The sequence below is a fragment of the Suricata suricatta genome, chromosome 7 (assembly GCF_006229205.1).
Source record: "Suricata suricatta isolate VVHF042 chromosome 7, meerkat_22Aug2017_6uvM2_HiC, whole genome shotgun sequence".
NCBI classification, from domain to species: domain Eukaryota; kingdom Metazoa; phylum Chordata; class Mammalia; order Carnivora; family Herpestidae; genus Suricata; species Suricata suricatta.
In genome coordinates, this window is record NC_043706.1 from 143,417,289 (window position 1) to 143,441,533 (window position 24,245).

Here is a 24,245-nt window from a genome sequence, read left to right on the forward strand (position 1 = left end):
CTTCTCGGCTTGGTCCGTGCGGTAGAGGGCCTGCTTTTCAAAGGGGCTCCCGTCTGCCTCAGACCCGTGCAGCCCTCACCCCCCAAAACAGGTGGCGTGAGGCTTGTGGGCCGTTGGGCCCTTGGTGGGAATGCGCACCGGGCACCCCCCGCGGACCGCAGAACTCAGCGGGGCGAATCCTGGGAGAATGGAAGCTGCAGCCTCCGGACGACCCCGCAGCCGCACCCCTGCACGCTCGGGCGAGGGGAGCCGGGACTGCGGAGACAGCGCCAGCCGCGTTCCGGAAGAGCTCGCAGGAGGCAAAGGGTGCGAGCGCCCGAGTGTCCCCAACACGACACGGACAGGACGCGGCTGTCCACGCAGGGGGTGTTACTGAGCCTGAACGAGGGGGCAGTTCGGACCCGTGGTGCCCCCGGGGCGGGGGGTGGCGGCCGCACCGGGAAGACATCCTCCTGGTGCAAGAGGCCAGATACAAGAGCACAGAGGCTGCACGAGGCCACCGTCGTGAGGTCCCTACAGTAGCGCCGTTCCTAGAGACAGAATTTCTGCGAGACGGTGGGTGTCCGGACGGGTGTCTGGGGACTGCTGTCTGATTGGAGCAGAGCTCAGTTTGGGAAGATGGAAAGTTCTGGAGACGGACGACGGGGGTCCGGCCACGACCCAGCCCACAGACAGATATACAGTCAGCTCATTATCCCAGCTCCAAAATAAATCAAAATAGTTGACTTGGTTGTTGACGGAAGTGACTTAGAAAATATAGAGGAAAATCTTTCTCCAATAAATAAGAAAAATAATATTTTCCTTTGTATTAGTGTCTTCCTAGAGGATTCTGTAAGATACATCGCAAGTTTGCTTTGGGGTCCAGAATTTCAGAGTATATTAAGATCATTTTTGTGTCCCCTATTAAGGTTTAAATTAGGTTGATCTGTTCACTTATTTATCATTGATTCCACATGCCTACTCAGTGTCGTGGGTGCCCCAGGCCCCGTGCACAGCGGGGGGACGTGAAGGCAGGTGGGCCTTTCCCAGGCTTCAGGGAGGTGAGGCAGAGGGGCCGGCAGACGAGAGCCCCGGGGGTGGCCTGTGGGCTGTGGGGAGTGTGCTGGGGTGCGGGGAGCGTGTTGTCGGGGGCTCTGTGAAGAGGTGGGGCTCAGGGCCTAGACCAGAGGGGCCGGCAGGAAGTCACAGGACAGGGATCAGAACGTTTCGGGCAGGACGCCCGGCCCCCGGAGGACGTCTGTGTGGCCAGGGAGGAATCAGCGACCCACTGGCGTTTGGAATAAGACATGGCAGCCCTGGCTGACTTTAAACACGCTCACAGCATCCTCTGACCAGGGCGAGAAGTTCATCACTGAAGTTACAATTCGGGTTCCTGGCCGTCCTTCCCGGACCCGCCCCAACCGGACAACGCTGAGGTTTGCAAGACTCACGGGTGAGACCGTGCACCTGTTGTGCTAGAAGAAGTGAGTCAAAGGAGAAAAGAAAGTGAAACCTGCTGCTGACAGCCCAGTGTCTGAGGCCCATCTTCTGTGGCCGCCCGTGGCCTCCTTCTGCCTCATTTCCTTACTCGGAGGAGGGAGTCTGGGGAGGGACAGCGTCTCCTCGGATGTTTCTGGAGGAGCTTGTGAGGCTCCTGTGATGGGAATGACCGGACAGGAGGCCAGAGAAACATCCCCAGAGGTGGGTGTTTGCAGGATCTGGAACCTTCCAACATAAAGAAAAGTTACCCCTTTCACAGATGTGTGGAATAAACCTGAGTCAGACACAGTGCCCACCGGGGGTCTGGAGAGGATCTCCCAGAAAGCCCACAGTAACACACCTCTGATTTGGCAGAAAGTTTCCTTGTCCAGGTCACTGACCACCCATGCCGCTCCAGACTCTGAGTCGAGGACACACAGGTGAAAACCCGTGTCCCCAGAGGACGCTCAGTCTGGCTGGGGACATAACAAAGTTAAGAGAATAAACTGATCACTTGAAAATAGCAAAATAATGCCTACTGAGTGCTGGTCGTGTGCCGGGCTCCATGCTCAGCGTTTCACGTAGTATTTTACCTAAGCCATGCGACGGCCCCGCGGGCTGGGTTTTGTTATTCGAGGGGCAGTGGGAGGCTTATCCCAGGTCACCGTAGGAAGGGACAGACGGGATGCTGACCCAAAGGCCCTGACCTGGGCCACTACCCCAGTGACTGTCCGCTCAGGCGGCCCGCTAACAGAATGAGGAGGCTCCACAAACACAGTGTCCAGGGACGCCCCAGCTGACCGAGTGGGAACACTGGGGGGCCGGCCGAGGCATCGGGGTTTTCTGAAAGGTCCTGGGCTCCCCATCTGCCATGCGGGCAAGAGCAGGGGGAGGGCCGGGGCTCTGCCCAGGTGATGAGACCCCCAGTGCCGGGCTAACAATGAGCAGGGACCAGTGGGGGCCGAGAGCAGAGCCCAGAGACGGCTGTGCTGGGTGAGCGGAGCCTGGCGCTGGGCCGCCTGCCTGTCCAGGCGGCCGTGTGGGGGCTTCTGGCCCCTGGGCCACGGCTGCAGTGATGTCTGTGGGGGCTGTGTGATGTCACAGAGTGACGTACCTATGACAGGGCTGCCGTAGTCCAGACTCAGGGAAGTGGCTAAGAAACATGAGGTCAGATTATAGGGTAATGGAAACGCCCATGGAGAGTTTAGCACGATTCAGGGAATGTTTACGGTAAGGGCTGGATCTTTAAAAAGCAGCACGTAGGACTGCAGGTGCGGGAAGCTCGGGGCAGGAAGATGGCACAGCAGAGAATTTTGTTCAAATCCCCCACAGTGTCACCATGCCAGGCCCCTGAAGTCCTGCTCCCTGGAGAGGACATAAAACCCATGACAAGTAGGGAGCGTTGCTGAGAGACCCTGTGAGTCCCCGGGGACTCTCTTAGGCAGATCTTTTTTTCTTTTATAGTTGGTTTCCATATAACCCACAAGTGCCCTCCTCCATGCCCATCACCCCCTTCCCCTTTCCCCCTCCCCCTTCAGCCCTCAGTTTGTTCTCAGTGTTCAAGAATCTCTCATGATTTGCGTCCCTCCCTCTCCCCCTTTCCCCCCTTCCCCTCCCCTTGGTCCCCTGTTAGGTTTCTCCTGTTAGACCTATGAGTGACAACATATGGCATCTGTCCTTCTCCGCCTGACTTATTCCACTTAGCATGACTCCCTCGTGGTCCATCCACGTTGCCGAGAACGGCCAGATTTCCTTCTTTCTCATTAGGCAGATCTTCACTCACGTTGTGAGCTGGGCGCGGTAAGGGGACAACACTCACACGTTCACTTCGGTTCTGAGAAGGGGCCTGCCCAGCAGGCAAACCCATCCAGGAGGCTCTGTCCTCGTCTGTTGCCTAATGTCACCTGTGCCCACCTTAAGTATTACAGAGACCACAGGGCAGCTTCCCGGGGAGAAGCTCGGTCTCTCCGCGTGGGTGACGCAGGTGTGGCTCCAGGTCGGGCGGCAGGTGTGGGTCTCCGTACGAAGTAGACCTGGCACCTCCTCTAAGCATTTTGGGGAGTCTGTTTTGGGAACCCCACTACCAGGTTTGAACAGAGAACGAGAGACAAGGCAGTTAGGGAGGAGGCTTCCAAACTCTATTGTCACCATCATGAGCTCCAGGTTTGGGACAATTTAGGAGCGTGACATGAAATCAAGCAGCTGCTGCAGGTGAGCCCCGCCTCCCGCCCGCCCCCTCCTCCCCGGGGTTTCACACGCAGTTTGGGTGCTCCCACTGCGCGTCTCTCCCACGAGGCATTACGTTCAGTGACTTCCCAGAGCAGGGGAGCAAAGTGAGTTTCAAAAGCACCTAGACATTCAGACTCAAGAAGGAACTTCTAGAAGCAATTTTGACACACTTACAGGAACGTGTTTCTTATGATACACTAGGGAGCCGTTCAGTCATGGACATAAGGCACCGTCTGTGCAAATGAAGCAAAGTTTTATAAATCGGCAAACATTCCGTGCCAGGCGGGGCTGAGCACGGCACGGTGAGGTGCACGGCCCGGGAGCTGGCCACGCAGTCCCAGTCCCCGCTCTCCCCGGTCAGTGCCTGCAAGTCTGTGCAAGTGCATTCGCGAGCTGAGGCAGAGGGAGCACACTCACCAGGACCCACAGCTTGGGGACGACGCCCCCCCTCAGGACCCCCGAGAGCCCTTCCTCCGGGAGTGGGTGCACAGCAGGGGCATGTTTCCAGGCCAGCCGTGGGTGCAAAGAGGCTCTGCTGGCTGACCTGCAGCTGCAGAAAACACTGCAGACCGCGTACATGAGAACACTGGCCGCGGGTGTGCCCGAGTCTGAGTCCCCACCCTTGTAGCACAGCTGTAGCGCAGCCTGGCGACATCCTCTCCCTGGGGCCCTAGGCGGTGGTCGTTCTGGCCGCTGGGCTGGCTGGCCTCAGGAGTAGGAGTCCTTGATGTCACCCGGAGCCTCGGCCTCCCTCCGTCGGCCTCTGAGGGTGTTGAGGACCTTGCGGTAGGAGTGCCTGAACGCGGGGTTGGAGAAGCAGTATACCGCGGGGTTCAGCACGCTCTGCAGGTACGTGAGGCCGTTGCTCACTTCGGACACGTGCACCATCACCCCCAGCGCCCTGCAGCCGCCCGCCCCTCGGAGGACGGCCACCAGGACCCGGGCCAGGAAGCTGGGCAGGAAGCACACGGCGAAGAGGACCACGACCACGCTCACCAGCGCCCGGGCCCTCTGCAGCTTGGGCTGCCTGTCCGGGTCTCGGAGGCGCCTCCTCAGGGTCCTGATGATCCTGGCATTGCAGAACAGGATGAGGCCAAAGGGCAGGATGAACTGCATGGAGATCAGGGCCTCCTGCCAGACGGCGCTGAAGGAGAGCTCGGCCCCGGGCTCCAGGCTGGGGCACGTGGCCTCGGGCACCAACAGGCTCTGGTGCGTGAGGCCGAGGAGCAGGAGCCAGACGCAGCCCGAGATGCCCCAGGCGGCCCGCGGGGACACCAGGTTGACCTTCAGCCGGGGGTGGACCACTCGGAAGTAGCGGTCGGCAGCCACGGCAGTGAGGAAGGCGACGCCCGCCCCGCGGCCGAGCACCTGGAGGAAGAGCAGGCCGCGGCAGGCCGCGTGCCCCAGCGGCCACGTCTTGTGGCACAGGTAGAAGGCGGCGTGGAAGGGCAGGCACACGGCAAGCAGGAGGTCAGCGGCCACCAGGTTGAGCAGGTACACGGCATAGGGCTTCCACACCTTGAGGCGGAACACGAAGGTCCAGAGTGCCACGCCGTTGCCCAGGAGGCCCAGCCCGCACTCCAGCGCGAGCAGCGTGGCCACGGCCACCTCCACGCCGCGGCTCTGCACCGAGCAGTTGGCGGCGAGCATGTCACCGGATTCCATGGTGAGGCAGCCAGGCACAGAGGGCCGCAGGGGCTGCACGCTCCTTCCCACGAATGACAGACGCCGGCACTTTCCTGCCACGGGACACGGGAGTTCTGCATTTTCTCAGTTCTGAAAAACACTGAACCAGCATCAGGAGAAAGTCAAAAGCAAACTAAAATTTGTTTGGGGGAAGAGGATGGGGGAGAGGGGGAGGGAAAAAACCCTTTAGGTTTTGTTCTGTTCTGTTTGGCCCCGGAAAGGGGAAGTTGGGTTTCACTTCGCGTCATCCAGCATCCCGCTGAAGCGACATGGCCCGAGGAGCCAGGCAAGCGGCTCTGCCTCCGCGGGGCTGCGGGAGGGCTGGGGGCCTCACTCCGACAGGCTGCTTGTCGCCACACGGTTAGAGCGCCGTGGCAGCCCGGGCCCTCCCGCGGGGAAGGCACACAGAAACGACGTTTCTTCAGACCGGTCGGTCCCCGCGGTCACAGAGGGGGCCCCGGGAGGCCCGGCAACTTCACGGCTGACCACTGTTGCTTGTCCTCTTGCTTTGCCGAGTTTAATTTTCTGCCGGGGGCCTTCCTTCCCTTCCAAACTGCCTGGATTAGTCTAGACCCATGGGCCTCCTCTGGCCCCAGTGGCAGAGTAGAACTGATGGCTGGTCAAGAGGCACCTGTGCCCCAGAATGTCAGGGGCATGAGCCCAGGGACAGGCTCCATGGGCACCATGTGCCCGTGACAAAGCAGTGTCTGCACAAAGCGGGTGTCAGTCCGTGACTAGTCAAAGAATCCAGTCATCCCTTCCCATTGTGGCCCACGCTTCACCTTGTTCTGGGCTGTTCTCCACCTTGATTCAGCTGGGCCCACACACTGTCTCCCCCCTCACTGTCAAGGCTTTCTCATCCGGGTGCCGACCCACTGTTAACCCTCACACAGCTAGGCCCTGAGCCTCCTCCTGACCCACTGCTGACCCTCCCTCATCCGGGTCTGACCCTCCTTCAACCCTCACTCATCTGGGTCCTGACCCACCATTGACCTTCACACATCTGGGTCCTGAACCTCCTTTGACCCTGACACATCTAGGTTCTGACCCACCGTTGACCCTCACTCATCTGGGTCCTGACCCACCATTGACTCTCACTCATCGGGGTCCTGACCCACCATTGACCCTCTCTCATCTCGGTTTGTTTAGTCTGGTTTGAGCTCTGGAGTCAAACATACTTTAGTTCTAGCTCCGGCTTCTCCTGGAAGCCACGGTGTGGCTTGGGGGAAGCAAACAAATGTTGGGCACCAACCTCTTCATTGAGAAGCAACAGCGACGGCACCACGTGCAGGGTCATGAGGAGGGTCTGAGACACTATCACAGCATTGGCTGCCCGAAGCCCCCTCGGAAAAGCTGCCTCCATCACGCTGACCTTCCAGAGGCTCCGAGATGACCTCCCAGCAGCTGAGGCCAATGGTCACACCTTTTTTTGGGCAAAGTTAAAAACTTTACTCCACACTTCTTTATTCAAAACATATAGAACATATTAAGTGTTGCCTCTTTTGTGCGGGAGACACACATACTTCTAATGCTCATAATGCTTCCTAACTTTAAGGCCTCGCACTCCCAAAGGGGAGGCTATGGAACTCACAGACTGCACAGAGCACACGAGACAGTACAGGACGGGTATACGACTGAGCGGGGACGGGGGCATGGGGTCAGGGAAGGAGGGGAAAATTGCAGTCAGTGATGCCGGGGTGAGGATCCGGGCAGGGACCGTGAAGCTGGGGGACCGGACCCCCAGCTCGGGTGCATTGGCTGTGATGCCGTCTACTGCAGATGCAACTTCGGTTAGCGGCTATCTGTCTGTCTGTCTAGTTCGAGAGAGAGAAAGAGCAAGCACAAGAGGGAAAGGGTCAGAGAGAGAATCTAAGCAGGCTCCGGGCTGTCAGCGCAGAGCCAGATGCGGGGCTGGAACCCACGAACTGTGAGATCATGACCTGAGCTGAAGTCAGGAGTTGGATGTTTAACTGATGGAGCCCCCCAGGTGCCCCGTCTGCGGCTGTCTCATAAACTTTCAACAGTTCACTATGTTTCATTTCTTTTCTGGTTTTCACCCCTGCCCCCGGGAGGGTGAGCCTGAGGGGAAAGGAGCTGTGGTCATTTCCAGGAAAAATGACGTTGTTCTTGAAAAGAAGCAAGGAGTCAATCTCAGAGGCTGGAAGTCACATGACTACGGCAGGTCCTGTGGCAATCCAGAGCGCACGTCTGAACTGATGACCTAGGTACAAAAATGCCGGCAACCTCAGAACATCCCTACAACATGAACACCATCGAAGAGAGATGGCTAGTGTAGTCAGTGTTTCACGGGTAAGAAATCACTCTGAGAAGGTTCCTGTGATAGAAACATTTGAATCCTACAAAAATAAAACTTGGAATTCTTACACTCAAGCTCCAAAACGGGAGTGTACAAAATGCTCTTCCGAGCAAAAACAGTCAAATAAAATCCCAACGACTTTCTCTTTCACCAGTTTTTGGGTAGAAGGTAAAACTAAACAGTTTCAGGTTCAGAATGCTCGAAGCCTCTAAGTCTTCCAGTTCCGAAGTGGACCCGCAAGATGGCGATGTGGACGGAAGCAAGGCCGAGGCGGTCGGGGCAGAGGGGCCAGGCTCTCAGGAATACTCTTTTTCATTTCATTTTTCTTTCTTTTTTATTTTAAAGTTTATTTATTTTTGAGAGACAGAGAGAGACAGAGCACAAGTCGGGGAGGGGCAGAGAGAGAAGGAGACACAGAATCAGAAGGAGGCTCCAGGTTCAGAGCAGTCAGCGCAGAGCCTGGCATGGGGCTCGAACCCACGAACCACGAGATCATGACCTGAGCCGAAATCAGAGGCTAAACCAACTGAGCCACCCAGGCGCCCCCTCTTTTTCGTTTCTTTGCTACTGGAGAAGTGGGTTGAATATATCAAGAGGTGACATTGTTTTATAGATTTTTGTGACACTGATCATTTTTAAGTGTGCTATTCATTAGTCAGTTCGTTTGGTCACTAAATCCATGCACTCCAACCACTGTCCAGTCCCCCTGATGACCCTTGAAGCATCTTCACAGAATAATCTTGAATGTCATCTGATGGCAGATCTGATATGTTCTCAATGCATCAAAACACAGAAAAGCACAATGAAAAGGGACACGAAATGGGATGTGACCCTCCCCCAGCAGAGGCACACATGTCTTTTTCTTAATTATTTTTTAATTTTAATTTTTTAAATATAATTTATTGTCAAGTTGGCTGACACGCAGCATGTACAGTGTGTCTTGGTTTTGGGGGTAGATTCCCGTGATTCGTTGCTTCCGTACAACACCCAGTGCTCCTCCCCACACTGCGCTCCTCCGTGCCCATCCCCCCCATCTCCGTCCAACAGAAGCATGTGTGTTTATTTTTGAGACCGAGAGAGAGACAGAACATGAGCAGGGGAGGGGCAGAGAGAGAGGAGACACAGAATCAGAAGCAGCTCCAGCCTGAGCTGTCAGCACAGAGCCCGACGTAAGGCTTGAACCTATAAACTGTGAGATCATGACCTGAGCTGAAGTTGAATGCTCAACTGCCTGAGACACCAAGGCACCCCCGTGCATGTCTTTTTAAACATACATGGTGTCAGTCAGCTACTGTTTGTGCTTGTTCCCCGTCCCCCGACTTCCCTGGACCAGAGCGGGGACCTGGGGGTGGCTGATGGCTGCCCCTGGCCCTCCCCGCCCCCCCCCCGGCTGGTGAGGTGTGCATTTCTTCCCCCGCTTTCTGTTCTTTCCCCCTGACATTCGGACGGGACAGGGCCAGTTCTGTAGCTACGAGTCCTGTGGGAAGGGCTCCTTAAATTCTCGTTGTCAGGAGGCCAGTGGCAAACCTGTGATCACACCAAGGACCGTGTCTCCCCCAGGAGAGCGGGCGGCCGTGGGAGCGCCGGGGGCGTGTCACAGGCAGGCCTCCCAGGGTCCAGGGCAGCGTGTCCCCTGCACCCGCACACTCGCAATCCGATCGTTCAGTTTGTTAATTTCTAATTATTTCCCAACTATGAAAATTATCTTCTGACTATTCCGTCATTGAAAATACAGGCAGCTGTGAGGTAAGACGGGAAATCCTGGGTAATGCCGGCACCCAGAGCCAGCGCTTGCTAGTGGTTTGGCCGGTCTCCTCCCAGCACTTCGCGGGACAGGCCAGGTCAGTGCCCCCGTGCGCGGCTCGCTCCCTCCATTTCTTCCGCGATTGGACAGCTTTGCACATCGTCGTTGTTGGGATATTTAGCACATTAACAGCGTAGCGTCAGAGTTGCGATGGACATCCTTGCTGCTAAGTCTTCACGCCATCAGCCGTGGCTGTGAGACGTAGAATTATGTCCGAAGTTCAGGAAGGTTGACCTGAATTTTTGATTTGATTTGTCCGGGGTTGATTTGAGTTTTTGTTGTTTTCTTAGCAATTTGATGTGAAGCTGACAAACATTTTATATTCCTTCTGCGTGTGTTCTTTCTGGGCCGGGGGAGGGAAATACTTTGGGGGGACTTGCCGAGAAGTGGTCAGACACGACCGTGTTCCCAGACAGACACCGGTGGCAAGCGTCTCGGACTCTGGAGGGAGGCGGATTTTCCCCTGAGGGACGGGGTCTCGGACACACGCGTGGGCCCAGGGCCCCGTCAGCAGCCCGGGAGCCGGCACAGCAGTGGGGGCGTTTCTCATTCTGATCACAGTGAACACCTCGGAGCCCGATCCCCGCGAGGCCCGCCCCCCGTGTCTCTTCCTGTGTCCTTGCACTTGGTGCTCTGGTTCCCAGAGTTTTAGGGGGAGGCCCTCATTTTCCTGTTTCTCAGGCTTGTGGTCACGAAGCCCAGTCGAGCTGCCAGACCAGCTGTGCCCGTGCGGCGAGTGCTCACCCCCACGGGGCCTGGCGGCAAGGGAGCCCTTGGAGAAGCATGGTCTTTCAACCTTGTGCTCTTCTGCATTTAGCTACGATCAACTAAAAACTGAAACCACATTCACCCTGGAGTCCTTGCAGTTTTGGGGAACCTAGGAAGGAAAGGGGCCCTCTGACCCAACACTCAGCAGCCAGAGAGGGGACTTCCAAGGGACGCGTGATCAGCCCTCAGCAGGGAGAGAAGAGGAGCGGACGTTCACAGAGGACCCCGTTCAGGACCAGCTGGGCTTCTCAGCCTGAGGTGGTCTGTGGAACGGGGGAGGCAAGGGGGCACTTAACATTACGCCCCAAACTACGACACCTTGGTTACAGTCAACCAGACATTCTCCGGCATCTGAGGACCGGGGTAATTGGGCCGAGTTGTTCTCCCTCGGGGATGACCTTAGCACAGTGACTGGTGTATTTTCAAACTGTTTTCTCAGTGAGAGTCATCAGCTACAAATCAACTTTCTACTCAAAGAATCACAGTATTTTTAGAGCAAGTGAGATCTTCAAGATTAACCCAGGTTTTCATTTTGCAGATGAGGAAATGGAACTCCTGGAGATTTGTTCCCCCAATTGACGCCTTTTTCCCGCGTGCACCCAAAATCCCAGCCACGGCCAACACTGCTGATGACACGCGTCCCACAGCGCTGGGGCCTGGAGTCTGCCCCCTCTGGCCTCTTGTCCCCGCACTGTTTTCCCGACCAGCTCATGTCTTTCCTCTTGTCCCTGGTCTGCAGTCCTGCGAGCCCTGCCCCCACCCTGCCCCTTCTCTCCTCGAGCCTCCAACAACCCGATCTGTGTGTCCCCTGCAACCCCGCGTCACACACAGCCGCTCGTGGCCTGTGAGTGAGGTGACACTCCGGGTCTCAGCTGGGGACCCACCGTCCTCAAGGTCGCCTGCCTCCGGGCATCTGCAGCCACATGTGCTCCTTCCTCCGGCTGGAGCAGAGCGTGGCCGCCGCCCATCCTGTCTCAGAGCCTTGTTTTCTCCGTGACCCGTGCTCTGTCCCTTACAGGGCCATACACTTGACTGGTCTTCGTTTCCATTACTTTCTAACAGTCATGCTTTCCTTTAAGTGCCGGTCTTGGAGCACACTCACTGCTGGTCGGGGCACCTGTCCGGGCCTCGAAGGTCCGGGAAGAACCGAATCAGGGCTTCTGTGGATAAGGCCTCGGTGTGCACATTTCACACCGTGTCCTCTGGATTTCTCCAAACCTGTAGCTGCTGGGACAGATCACACAGACCGAGCGGCTAAACCCAACACACACGAGTCTCACGGAGTCGGAGGCCAGAAGTCCACCTGCATTTGTCAGGACTGAGACCTGGGTGCCGGCGGGTCTGCACGGACGGGGGGCCCCAGCAGAACCCACTGTCTTGTCCTCTCCACCTTCCAGGTGCCCCTGTGCTCCTTGGCACGTGACTCCTCCCCCATCTGCAAGCGGGAACATTGCTTCCTCAGGCCTCCCTCTGTCCCTCCTGGGCCAGAGGTCACAGTCTTTCCCAGGCTCTGACCTTGAAGGACAGACGTGATTATGTGAGGCCCGCCCAGGGGGTCCAGGATAATCTCCCATGTCAGGACCCCAGACGTAATCAATTAAAGTCCCTGTGCCACGTAAGGTGTCCTGCGGAAACTGTCTGCACACGGCCCTGCTGGCTGTCCCGCACGACGTGTCCCTGTCCCTCACCCTGCAGGAGCACCCCTCAGGCGTCTCCCCTTGGAGAGCGCGCTGTCAGCACCGAGCGGTCCACTCACTGTCCCTTTGTAGCACAGACTCTCACGCTCCGCCGGGCCCGAGGGTCCCAGAGACCAGGGACCCCATCTTCCATCCGCCCTCGGCCCTCAGTGACCTGCTCAGCACCCGGCCAGTGACGCTGCTGATCTGTTCATACTCAAGGAGTTAGAAAATGAAAAAGAACAGAATAGAAACACTGTGTTTCCTTTCATCGATCACTCAGAAGACCCAAGATTTTCAGCATCTCAAGACCAACATTAGTTCTTTTTTGTTGTTGGTTTTTACAACTACTTAGAAAGTTCTGGTTGACAGAGCTCCGATTAGACAATTACCAGGTGATGAAATATTTACTATGACTTCACAGAACGTCCCGGTGAGTCACATGAAGATTTTAAGCTAAAACAATAATCAGATTTTGCTGGAAAGTATCTGTAAGACGCACTTTTAGCTACTTGTGTCCTGAATGGGTTGTTCGGTGCCGGCTTGTACCGGGGTCCCCGGTGCTGGTGCGTGGTGAGTCCCGAGAGCACAGCTTATGACTCATGACAGTGTGATGCGTGTTGGACTCTGTCTGGCCATGGGCCCCACCACGGCGTCACAGACCGGTGCCACACCTGAGGATTCAGACCTTAAAAGGGGCAATAAAACCTGAGTTCAAATCCTCTATGATGTGACTTGCCTCAGATCAAAGAATTCTTTTATGGAAGAGGCCATCTCTGCTGGGGACTTCTCTGTCTGGGCCGCACTCTCTCCAGTGTGGCGGAATCGAGGCACCATACGAGGAGACGTGAACCGGGGCCCGGGAACGCAGACACAAGGTCACCATTGATGAAGCATCTCTGTTTTGCTACCAGGACAAGCATGGCACTTCTGTTTGTTGTAGGAATAGTTTGGAACCCATTCATTGGTTTTGCATGTACATAGCAGGTGAAGTAATTACATTTTATTTAAAAATATTACAGAAAAAACTGAAATGTAATAGGCCCATGGAGTCCTCGTGAACACAGACACCCTTCATATGGTGACATTTTTCTAGTTTTTTCTTTCATAGGTACACTCTCAAAACTGATTTTAAAAATAATTTTTTATTTCTTTTTTTAACTATAATAAAGAAATTTAAAGTCTGATCTACTATAATTTTTTTAAGTTTTCTTTTCATCAAATTATAACGCATGTAAACGTGGGATTCGTGATACAAATCAGCAGCGCCTTCCTCCTGCCCTGTCCCTCCCACATGGGACCCTTTTCCTTCCTTTTTTAAACCTCAGTAGTTGCATTTGAGTGTTTTCAAAGCTGGCGTCAATGCTTTTATCCTCCAACCCTTTGTCTTGAAGAATTTCAAACCCACAGTGAAGATCAGCGATGATAAAGCATGAGCGCCCACGGACTTTCGTCCTGATTACACGCCTGCTCACACCTGGGCTGCTTGCTCTCTGCACACGCGTGTGTGCACAGGTCCGTGCGGCACCTGTGAGTCACTCTACGGAGGATTCCAGACGCCGTGGCCCCTGAGCCCCGGAGCCCCCCAGGGACCAGAACCTTCTCCATGACCCACACGAGGGGGGCAGTCGGGACCAGCAGACACGCTTCCGCGGTTGAAGATGGAGAAGGTGTCCATTTCCCCAGGGCCCCCGCAAAGTCTTCTTTGCTGATTTCCTTTCTCTTTCTCTTCCTCCGTGTGTAATTTGGGACCAGGACCCATGAAATCCCACACATGGCAGGCTCTTCTCCGGTGTCTCTTTCTCTTTTACTTTCATGTTCCTGAGGACGCCAGCTCCCCTACCCCATCCTGCCTTTCCCACACCCACCTGTCCGCGGGGTTCACGGTGTCCTTTTGCAGGAAGATCCTCTCTGTCGATTTGTCTTATTATTTCTTGACGACAAATACAAAATCTTGGGTCCTGTTTTCTACGAAGTTGGGAAATCCTAAGCGGTAGTCCCCATATCAACACCCTTCCTTAAGAAGAGGGGAGAGGTTCTCTGCCTCTGAGTGGCATTCTTTGTGAAGTGTTAACCTTTATAATGCTGAAGTACTTTGATCCCGAACAGGTACAATATCAAAACTACGGCTGACCTCCTCCTAAGGGGACACTGCTGTGTTCAGTTAGGGACTTCCCACGGGGGGCGCCGGCAGCTCAGTCACCTCGCCTCACATAAACCTAAAGCTACATTTGACGTTCGTCATTAGAAACGTAGATTAAATTTGCAAGGCACACGAGGGGTTCTGTCCGCCTCCAGCAGGGACTTCCCGCAGCTGCTCTCTGGCCAACAGGAGTCTGAAGTCCCAGCCAGAGCCCTGAAGCTCTGCAGACAAATAGGACCTCAGACAGACACCTCCCGCTGGCGACCTTCATCTCTGCCTGTCCCCGTCCCCATCTCTGTCCCTCCCCATGATGAACTCTGCTCCTCTGCAGCCCGACCGCTCCACGTCGGGCCCTCACTGTCCTGTGGGCGGTGGGACTTGGAACCAGGAGGTAACACTCCTGACGACTACAGGCCTTTTTGGGGTGAAAGACTGAGTTGTTGGCTAAAAGACCAGGCCATTTCACAAACCAATACACAGTGAAACGAGAATAGGAACAGGTCACTGTGGTTTAGAGGCGGCAGAAACCCACAGACAGCTGTATGTGCAGGATTCGGGATTGAAAAGAAACAAGACTCCATCCCGTGTGGGGTCACCTGCTCCCGAGCCCCTCAGTCTTGGCCTCACGCTGTCACCAAGGGACTTGTGTTTCTCCCAGTCAAGAAGCTTCAGGTCCGAGTCGCCCCCTCTGGGACTCTGTGGGGAGTCGTGCGGCCGGGGCTCACCCGGTGGGGCCTGGCAGGCGGAGCCAGAGTCTCCCCCTACTCGGCCGCGGTACACAGTCTTCCTCCTATCTCACGGATCTTCTGCAAACGCACAGCGACGCGAACTAGGATAGCGCACTGCGGCGGCGAGCTGCCGTCGGACATTTTTCTTTGTTTGGAAAAAAACAAACCTGCCTGAAATACGTGTTTTGTCCCCCAGCTCTGCTCCAACCATCAAATCTTTGGTGAGCAGTGGACGCGCTCACGCCGTGAGTCTGACGGGAGCGCAGCAGAGGTGCTCACGCTGTGGGTCTGATGGGAGCACAGCAGAGGCGCTCATGCTGTGAGTCTGACCGGGAGCACGGCGGCCTCACTCACGCCGCGGGTCTGACGGGAGCGCAGCAGAGGTGCTCACGCCGCGGGTCTGACCCGGTTTTACGTGCTGTTGCCTCACCGCTGAGCTCAGAGGCGCTGCCTTCCCTGTGCCCACCTCTCACCAAGCACCAGGGCCTGCAGACTCCGCTCCTGAAACCAAAGGGCGCCTGCGGCTTCGAACACACAGAAACCTGCCACGTCAGTTCGACGCCACCTGCCCAGCTGAGGGAACAGCAGGAAAACTGGCAAGAGTAAGTATCGACCTTTCTGTGTTATCATGGTCCGGCCCAGGGATGGAAATCAGGTTCAGAAATGGTTTAAAATCTGTTTTGGGCTCAATCCTGGGGCTCCTGTTCCTCACCTACAAAACCACAAGATTCACACGATGCCCCTGCGGAGTTCCAGGGGCTGGCAGAGCTGGAGGAGTCCCCAGAACCTCCCAGCGTCTGTGCAAATGGACGGGGAGAGCGGCAGCAGCACGGGAGCCCGGGCCCTCCTGGAGATGCTCGGTCGGTGTGGCCATGACAGTGGACTCGTCATGGCTCAGTCCCTCAAGCTGTGTAAGCAAACTGAGGCCTGGGGACCTGCCGGGAGCTGCACCGGCCTTGCTGGACGACAGTCACAGGGAGGAAATGGCAGATGTCTGCACGGCTCCTGCCATGAGAGGCGAAGCTGGTATCTCCCTCTGCTGCTGCTGCTCATGTTGAAAATAAGCCTGTGGTCCCTAATCAGCCTCACAGCGTTCCAGATCAGACCGATCGATGTTCCCCACACAGTCACCCCATGAGAAAAAACATTTTCCTGTCCCTGCAGAAGAGATTTTAGATCAAGACACTATAAATGTTTGACAAAAGGCTCTTCTGATGAGCCTTGTGGACCCAAAGCATAGACTTGAAGGGGTTAAAAACACAAAAATTGCATTTGCGTCTGACCTGGAGAAAAGGAGCCTAATTTGGAGACAAGAAATAAATACAAGGTCAAAAACAGAGTCCATCTGAGTCTGGTCCGAAGAGAACTGGAGCCTAAGCTGGAGATTAGAAGTGGAAGACGAGGTCAGAACGTAGTGCCTCCCCAAGGTCTACATTCCACCTTGCGCTGACTCCAGTTACGCGGCTGGATAAGGACGTGGGAACCCAGGTCCAAGGCCACACACCGGCCCGCGTCGGGCTGCGTCAGCGTAAGGGCTTCCGCAGACAGCTTGTTCGAGGGCGTTCTTCTCCTCCTGGTCTGTGAGCCGAGTGAAATGGCTCCCGGCCTATCTGTACGGCTTGACCTGTGTTCTAATCTCGGCTTTACTGGCTTAAATAATATGTATACCACCCTGGTTTTTGCTGAAGACGTCCTGTTATGTTCTCGGTTGTGGGATTTGCTCAGCCTCACTGTAAGTGCGTTACATGACTTGGTTGTAATTTGTTAATCAAAAACAAAGTCATAATGATCGGCAAAAACCAGCCCGGACAAAATGAGATAGGTTTGTCACTTCCTCATCATAAAAATTAGTCATTATAAAAAATTTATATTTTTCTAATATCATCACTTCCAATGATTAAAACATCTTATCACTAAGAATTAGTCACTGTAAACAATTCTTATTTTCTGATGTCATGTTATTGCCTGACCAATAAAAAGAGACACCAGAGCAGACAGAGCAGAGGCGCCTGCCTGGTGATCAGGAAAGGAACATGTGGTTCCCCCATCACTCTCTCGTGCCGACACCGTCCATCCTTTCAGGGACCCCTGGACCTGCTGGAGCTGGACTCCGGCAGGGCCCCCGTCTGGATTTCACTTTGGTAATCCACATGCCAGGTCTCCCGTCTGTGCCGAGGGAGCCTGGGGTCCTGACGCCCGGGGGCGGGGGTCGGCCTCGCCCAGCGGCCTCAGCTGCATTTGCTGCGAGACTAGAATCCAGGGCGGTTCAGGGAAGACAGTGGCCTGGGCGGCCCGGAGGCAGCAGCTGAGACCCTCACCCACCCCGGGGAAGCCACCTCTGCAGCTGAGGAGAGAATCTGCGAAGGCTGCGGTCCCACCATGAGGAGGGGGCCTGGTGCCCAGCCCTCACGGATGGACAGGTGGTCTGAGCGCATGCAGCCTCAGGATGTGAGTAGAATTCTGGGCAGAGGAGACCGTGATGCCAGGTGCCCACCCCCAGCAGGTGCAGACAATGGAGGAAGAGCCCCAAAGACCCTCAAAGTACAGGCGAACCTCAAGGGGGCTCACACGTCACTGGCCAGAGGCCGGGTCTCTGGTGGGTCTGGCAGATGGAAGCGGCTCTCCTTGTGCACAGGGCCCACCAGGAGCCCTGCAGGGAGCACCCACGTCTCCCTCAGCAGCTCAGGTTCTCGGGGGACACAGGGAACAGGGCCCAGCATGAGAAACCTCACAGACCAGAGACAGCTGCCCACTGTCTGACCCGGCACACATGCACCAGGGCTAGGTGCCTCCTGGCTGCCAGAAAGAGCCACAGAAGGGGAGCGCAGGTGCCGTGCCCTGTGTGACCCCGGACACCACGTGGTGGGGGACAGAGGACACCCTCTATGCAGCTGGAAACACTGGCTCAGAGGGTTAGGCGGTGTTTCTGAGGTTCTCTTCCAATAGGATCCAGATTCGGGCCATGGACCCCAGCACTCTGTCCCGGACGCCTCACCAGCAGTGGGGTTGGCAGGGTCCTGTGACTGCAGTGGGCACAGCAGTCTCAGCAGGAGCTGGCTGTGGCTCCCAATGGGCAGTGCTGGGCCCAAAGGGTCACGTCTGTCCCCGACACACCCCCAGCAGTGGCCTTCAGCACCTTCTGTGATGTCCCTTCTCTCGTCCCCCCGCCCCAGGTCAGCCTTCTGTCTTCCCAGATTTGCTAACACTGTCATAGGTTCCCGGGGGCGTCACGGACCACATGTCCATCCCTGTTCTCGGGGGCTTGTCCTGTCGATGGTGGACAGGGTGCAGATGAACACAGTAAACACGTAGTTCACGGACCCCATTAGGAAGTGATGCGCACCCTGCAGGAAACGGGGAGAAATGCCCTCTCTGCCCTTGACCGCTCCTCTGAATTTAGAGTCCCTGCTCCTTAGTCTGACCTGGGCTGGTGACCGGCCTGCAGGCCTCACCTGCCACTGCCGAGGAGGAGATGATCGCTTCCCTCCGAGGCTGGTTCCGGGTTTCACCAGACAGCTTTGTGAAGGCTGGCAGCGTGCGCCACAGAGCAGGTGCCGGGCCGGCGGGGTGGGGTGAGGGGCACGAGCCTTGAGCAGGACCCTCCGTGTCTCACCTGGACAGCATTGGGGGCCCTGAGGCCCCGCCCCCAGCGGGTCCGGGCACCCGATGACCGGAGAGCCTGGTACATGAGACCTGTTCACGGCGCCTTCTTTCCTCTACGTTGTCCTGGAGACGACTCACTGCCCTCCCCCGCTGGCCTCTCCCCTGCGCCTCCACCGAAACTTTGAGGATTCCCCATGGGAAGGGAACCGGGGTCTGGTGACCCTCAGGACCCCAGGTCCCTGGTTCCCTCCAGCCCCACCCCTCCACCTGGAGCCCTGCCGTGGTCTTCACAAACCTGGTGTTATTCGGATAATTCCAAGGGGACGGGGAATAATTTAATTGAAAATGGAAACACAATTACTTTCCTGCTGTTTCTAGAATACATGGAGAGAATGATGCAGTGGCTAATTTCTCCTTAAATTGTGTTATTTTCTCTTTTAATCATTAATTTGCAGTGTGATTCTGATGACTTTTCAGAGATAATCTCTATGAGAGGAAAATGTCTTTTTTAAAAGTTTTATTAGCTCATTTTCTTTATTCTAAGGTTCTTGGCAGATCAACACCTTCCTTCCTGACCACACTTGGGTTCCTACACGAGAAGTTTCCTTTGTGACATCCAACAGCCAGCATCTCTTGTTGCTGAGTCTGTCCATGCTGTGTGATGTCACAATGGACAGACCAAACCCAGCGCAGAGGAGACACCGAGTTTGCCCTGCACTTCCCATCCTCTGCCCCGGGCTCCAATTCGGCTCAGGCCTCAGCTCAGAATAGCCGGTGAGGCCATGCTGTCATCATTTTGGAGAAGAGGGAGAAGAGGAGACTGAGGCCCAGAGAGGTGAGGTGACTTGTCTGAGGTCACATGGCAAGGGCACGGTGAAGCCAGGATTACAACCTTGTTCTAAATCCTTCAAAATACAGGCTCTTCAAAAAAATTTTTTTTAATTATGTTTACTTATTTTGAGACAGAGAAAGACAGAGTGCAAGTATGGGAGGGGCAGAGAGAGAGGGAGACACCGAATCTGAAGCAGTTCCAGGCTCTGAGCTGTCAGCGCAGAGCCCGACACGGGGCTCAAACCCACAAACTGCAATATCATGACCTGAGCCAAAGCTGGATGCTTAACTGGCTGAGCCCCCAGGCGCCCCCAAAACACATGCTCTTAACTCTTGCCTGCTGCCCCTCAGGGTGAGATTAAGGAAGAAATGAAAGCGTTCTCGGCCTCTCGGCAAACGAAGAGCAATAATTCTCTACCCATCTATATCTGGTTACATTTTGCGGACTGTCCACAACGGACACTGCGTAGTCAGGAGGGTGAAGGCATCTCAGCTGCACCCACCCCCCAGCTGTCAGAGGCCCTGACCTCTTTCCTAGAAAGGTCCAGGCTCTCGTCCAGAAGGGCTGGAGGCTTCCGTTGGAGAGGCAAGTAGCGGTGGCGAAGTCTGAGCGCCGGTCTCTTCTCGGCCTCTCCCCCGGTGGCCCAGCGGCCGCGGCAGCAGGTGGCCAGGCCTCACGAGGAGGTCCAGAGCCAGGAGTCCCGGCCGCCTGGCGCCAGAGCCAGAGAGAGGTGCTCATGGACACAGCCGGAGCTTTGGGGTGGCCCGAGGGCGTCGGGGCTGAGGGGGTCACCGGCCAGGGGGGTGTCCACGGCCGCTGTCTGCGCAGGAAGGAAGTCGGACACTCTGGTACCAGAAGGCTTGTTTGTTTCACTTAGAAGTGATGTCACGGGAAAGGTGGCCGCGCCGTCGCTGGCGCTGGTGGTAATGCTCACGCTCCGGGAGGCAGGAGGCTCCCTGTCTGTTAATCCACTTCCGTAAGTGGCGAACCGCAGACCCGGGAGCCTGGCACCTGCCTGGTCTGCGGAGGCGTCTAGGGACACCTGGTAGGGCGGCAGCCGGCACTTCCCGGGGACCGCGACCGGCCAGGCGGGACCCTGCAGGGAGCCTGTGAGGTGGACCCCGGTGTTGTGGGGCTGCCTGGCTGCAGGGCCTGGGTGTACGTGGAGCGCGGATGTCTCGGCTCTGGCACGGTGACACACGCACACTTGAAGCTCGTGTGCGTAGTGAGTTTCCGCAGTGCGCAGGCAGCTCCCGGGAGCTGGCCGATGTGTCAGGACAGCACGCCCTCTGCAGAGCGCACGCCCGACTTAAAGAAAGCAGGACGGATGTGGGGCCTTCACCGGGGGTCCCTGCAGGCGCCTGTTCGGGGCACAGGTGTGGGGACCGTGCGTCAGACCGTCAGTGACACACGTGAACACAGGACGGAAGTGGGTGGCCGGGGGTCAGCGGCTCTGGAAATGGGAGGGAAGGCTGCCAGAGGGCCGAGCGGCGATGACTTAGTCACCACGTCCCACCGGAAGGGCTGCGCTGTTTCCAGGTCGGCCGGCGGGCAGCGCAGCCTGAGAGCTTGTGTGAAAACCTTCGGGAATTGTGAGCGGCGGCTCCAGCAGGGGCGCCTCCTTCGTCTTTGAGCCCTGCCCGCTGAAGACGCGTAATCCAAGGAGACAAGTGCGGGTCTTGTTTACTTTGCTGCCTTTGGGAGCCTGGCGTATTTTGAAGTGAACGGCCTTGAGAGACAACCCCCGTTTGTGCTGGGCTGTGCCCCGTGGGACCCGGCGGCGCGCTGTGGGGAGAAGCCGGCCTGGGGCCCAGCCTGCGCCCTTGCTCGCTCCTGGCGCACTGCCGTTGCTGTTGGATGGTTACATTTTGAATTTAGTTTCCAGTTACTGTAACTTCAAAGATGTGACCATTTCCCCTGAATCTTCCTTGTGATAAATTGCCTTTTAGGTCTCACAATGTGCTTTTGGGAAAATGTTGCCTCTGTCAGCTGATGAAGAAACAATACCGACACCCATAGGCCGCAGAAGTCATAGTGCTAGAGTCACAGGACAGGGATGGTCCTCTACACATGGCTCTTCTTCCCAGGTGACCCTCGGCGTTGTTACCGTTAGAAGAAAGCAGAGGTCCGGCACCCAAACTCCTGCATTCACCAGCATCTCACTGGGAAATCTGGCCTCGCTGATGGAGCAGTCCTTCCTGACTTGGGGACCCTCTCCTCCTGAAGGCAGAGATCCAGGCCTTGTAAAATCAGGGGTCCAGCCCAGCAGGTGGCCTCCTAGAGCCTGGCTAGGGGCTGGCGCCCAGGGCTGTGTGCTTTCTCTCCAGTCACGCAGCCCAAGGCAGGGGCTTGGCTTGGCCACACCTGTCAAGTCCGTTGCCGTTGGGCCACTGCTGTGGCTGTCACGCTGCTTTCCACATGGGCTTTGTTTGGGGGCCTCGGGACAGGTGTTGTCGGGTCTCTATCGCGCTTCCGTGTTTAGGGGAGCTCCTCCTGAGAATTTTTTGGCAGCCGGAGTGTTAGGACCACCCAGCTTTGTGCCTTCCTCACACTTGGGAGGGGGGCCTCGGCCGGCATTGGGGAACAGGGTTAGTTTGGGCGGAGAAGGCCCCGACTCGAGAGGCCCTCACGTCCTGACATTCTTTCCCACGAGAGTGCCGCGCAGACGGTCCTGCAGCCCCGGAGGGACGGTCCGCTCACCCGGGCGCTCACTGCAAGCAGGGAAACATCTTTTTGGATCATGTGAGCAGACAGAGCCTGAAGTCCCCGGTGACTCTGGTGTCCTAGGGGACGCAGCCTTGTCCTCTGTTCTCACACACACCGAATTAGTGACACGTGTGGTATGTAATGCCTCCGTGAAGGATGGCACGAGTGAACACATTCCTGCCTTGGCTGTACCCCAAAACCGTCCGTTTCTGAATGATGCAAAGGGTAGAAGATATTCCCATCCTTTGTTAAATTCAGGTTTGAGCTATTTATTTTGTTGGGATGGCCAGGCTTCTCCATAGGATCGATCGTAACTTTCTGGAATCCCCCGAGAGTGTGGGCTGTGGAACAAGAGAGGGACACAGCTGTGGTTCTCCCGAGTGGGACGGAGGAGCAGAGATGACGACCCCAGCCCTGTGGCAGCCGGCGTGATGCGCTCGGCTTCTCCCGCGTAAGTGGGTGGTCACTGGGGACGCCCCGGGGCGCTAGGGATGAAGACAGGAAGGACCGAGTCAGGGAAACCAATGCCACGTGAAGACGGAGGTACAACTCTCCAGAAGTCTTCCAGGCAGAGGAGCCGCGGCTCCCAGCGGGGACGCCCTCCGAGGAGAGCCAGCCCCGTCCCTGGAGGAGAAGGGGACACTTAGAAACCAGCGGTACTTTCTACCAGCTGCGTTCAATTTAGATTTCAGGAACATTCCACTTAGAGCTAACAAGAATACTCAATTTATATTTAAAACGGTTAAGGTTTTTAAAAAGTTTTTAACGTTTTATTTCTTTTTGAGAGAAAGAGGGAGACAGAGCTTGAGTGGGGAGGGGCAGAGGGAGAGGGGGACACACACCCTGAAGCAGGCTCCAGGCTCCGAGCTGTCAGCACAGAGCCCGACGTGGGGCTCGAACCCACAAACCATGAGATCGTGACCTGAGCTGAAGTCCAACGCTGACTAAGCTGATGTTCAACTGACTGAGCCCCGCAGGTGCGCCAATGGTTACATCGATTTACAGTAATTGCAGAGCCGTAGACTGAGGGATGTCTTACAGCTAGAGAAGCACCTGGTCGTCAGCTCCCCTGTGCTTGGACGTTTCTGCAGCTTACAAGTGACTTTTATCTGGTGGCACCTGGGACCCTGCAGAGGGCCCTGCGGGTCAGAGACCGCTGTTCTGCCGCGAGCAGCCTGGGATCTGAAGTGACCGTCAGGTTTTGTGACGGTCCTTGCCCCCAGGCCGCACAGCGGTGCTCCGGAAGTCCGCAGGTCCTGGGCAACCGAGACCCGGCCCTGCCGGCTGCTGACGTCATGTTATCAGGGTCAAAGTCGGCCCAGCGGCTCCCCATCCCGGTTTGCTGCTCGCTCTGGGCTGAGCCTCACCGGCTGTGCCCCAACCCCCACCGGACGCTTACAAGGCAAGTGCCCTCATTGAATGGCGTCCTTGCCCCTGAGTGTCTTCCCGGGTCCCCTCGCTGGGCTCCCTGTGTCCCACCAAACCCCGGCCAGCGCTCACCTGGCTCCCTGGGGGCCGGCATCGGCCTTTGCCTTTTCTGTCCGGCAGGGAGCCCCTGCCGCCTCAATGGGCACCCCCTGCCTCGCCTTCGCCGCCGGGCCAGCTGGGAAGAAGCCCCTCACGTTGCCGAGGGGAGGTGATCACAGCTCCTCCGTGCCAGCTGCTGGGACCTGCCCAGAGCGCCCGCACCCGTGATGTGGGCCCGTCTCTGTGCAGAGCATGGCCTTCAAGGCCACGGCCACCACACTCCCCACAGGCTGAGGCTGCGCTCTTTCCTTCCTCAGGCCTGTGCGCCGCACCGAGCTCCGTCCCATACGGTACTCTCGGCGGATGGCATCCTGTGTCCCCGGGCCTGCGGCTCCAGGGCCCGTTCCAGGTCCGCAGGCGCCGTGCCCCCGCCTGACTCCGGACGCGCCCCTGCTCAGGGCCCCTTGGCCCAGCGCCTCTCGTCTTCCCCGCTGCGAGGGTCCCTTCCTGAGCCTGAGGCTGAGGCTCCTCACTCCGTGGCTCCAGGCCAGGCCCAGCGCCTCCCCCTCGGGGACTCGCCTTCCTCTGTGTGGCGGGCCAGACCTGTCCCTGCAGCTGCACCTGCCTGCCTGCGTGCTCTCCCCTCCCCCCAACTGAGGCTTCCACCCCCTCCACCCCTCCACCCTGCCTCCTCGCTTTCTGCTGCTTTCCACAGAATAGAACCCCTCCCCCACCTTGGCCTCCACCTCCGAGGATTGTCCCAGGTGACGGTCGGCACCTTCCTGGGCATGCTGTCCCCGAGTCCCGGGGGCAGGCGGCCCCCCACAG

At 56.9% G+C, this 24,245-nt stretch overlaps 1 protein-coding gene across 3 annotated transcripts; it reads right to left on the reverse strand.

Annotated features, from left to right (window-relative positions):
- Nucleotides 1–3,919: 3,919 nt before the first annotated feature.
- GPR31 (G protein-coupled receptor 31) lies at nucleotides 3,920–18,535 on the reverse strand. 3 transcript variants are annotated; one of them, XM_029944900.1, is made up of 3 exons: nucleotides 18,262–18,535; nucleotides 6,626–6,796; nucleotides 3,920–5,463 (listed from the first exon to the last, which is right to left on the reverse strand). In XM_029944900.1, the coding sequence occupies exon 3, from the start codon at nucleotides 5,350–5,352 to the stop codon at nucleotides 4,396–4,398; it is 957 nt and encodes a 318-aa protein (XP_029800760.1). In that variant the 5' UTR covers nucleotides 5,353–5,463; nucleotides 6,626–6,796; nucleotides 18,262–18,535; the 3' UTR covers nucleotides 3,920–4,395. The 3 variants fall into 3 exon arrangements, with proteins under 3 accessions (XP_029800760.1, XP_029800763.1, XP_029800761.1); XM_029944903.1 differs by lacking the exon at nucleotides 6,626–6,796 and having other exon boundaries at nucleotides 3,920–5,473; nucleotides 18,423–18,535; XM_029944901.1 differs by lacking the exon at nucleotides 6,626–6,796 and having other exon boundaries at nucleotides 3,920–5,473.
- Nucleotides 18,536–24,245: the final 5,710 nt, after the last annotated feature.

Coding starts and splice junctions, on each gene's coding strand:
- GPR31 (XM_029944903.1), bottom strand. CDS start 5,352: ATGGAATCCGGTGACATGCTCGCCGCCAACTGCTCGGTGCAGAGCCGC.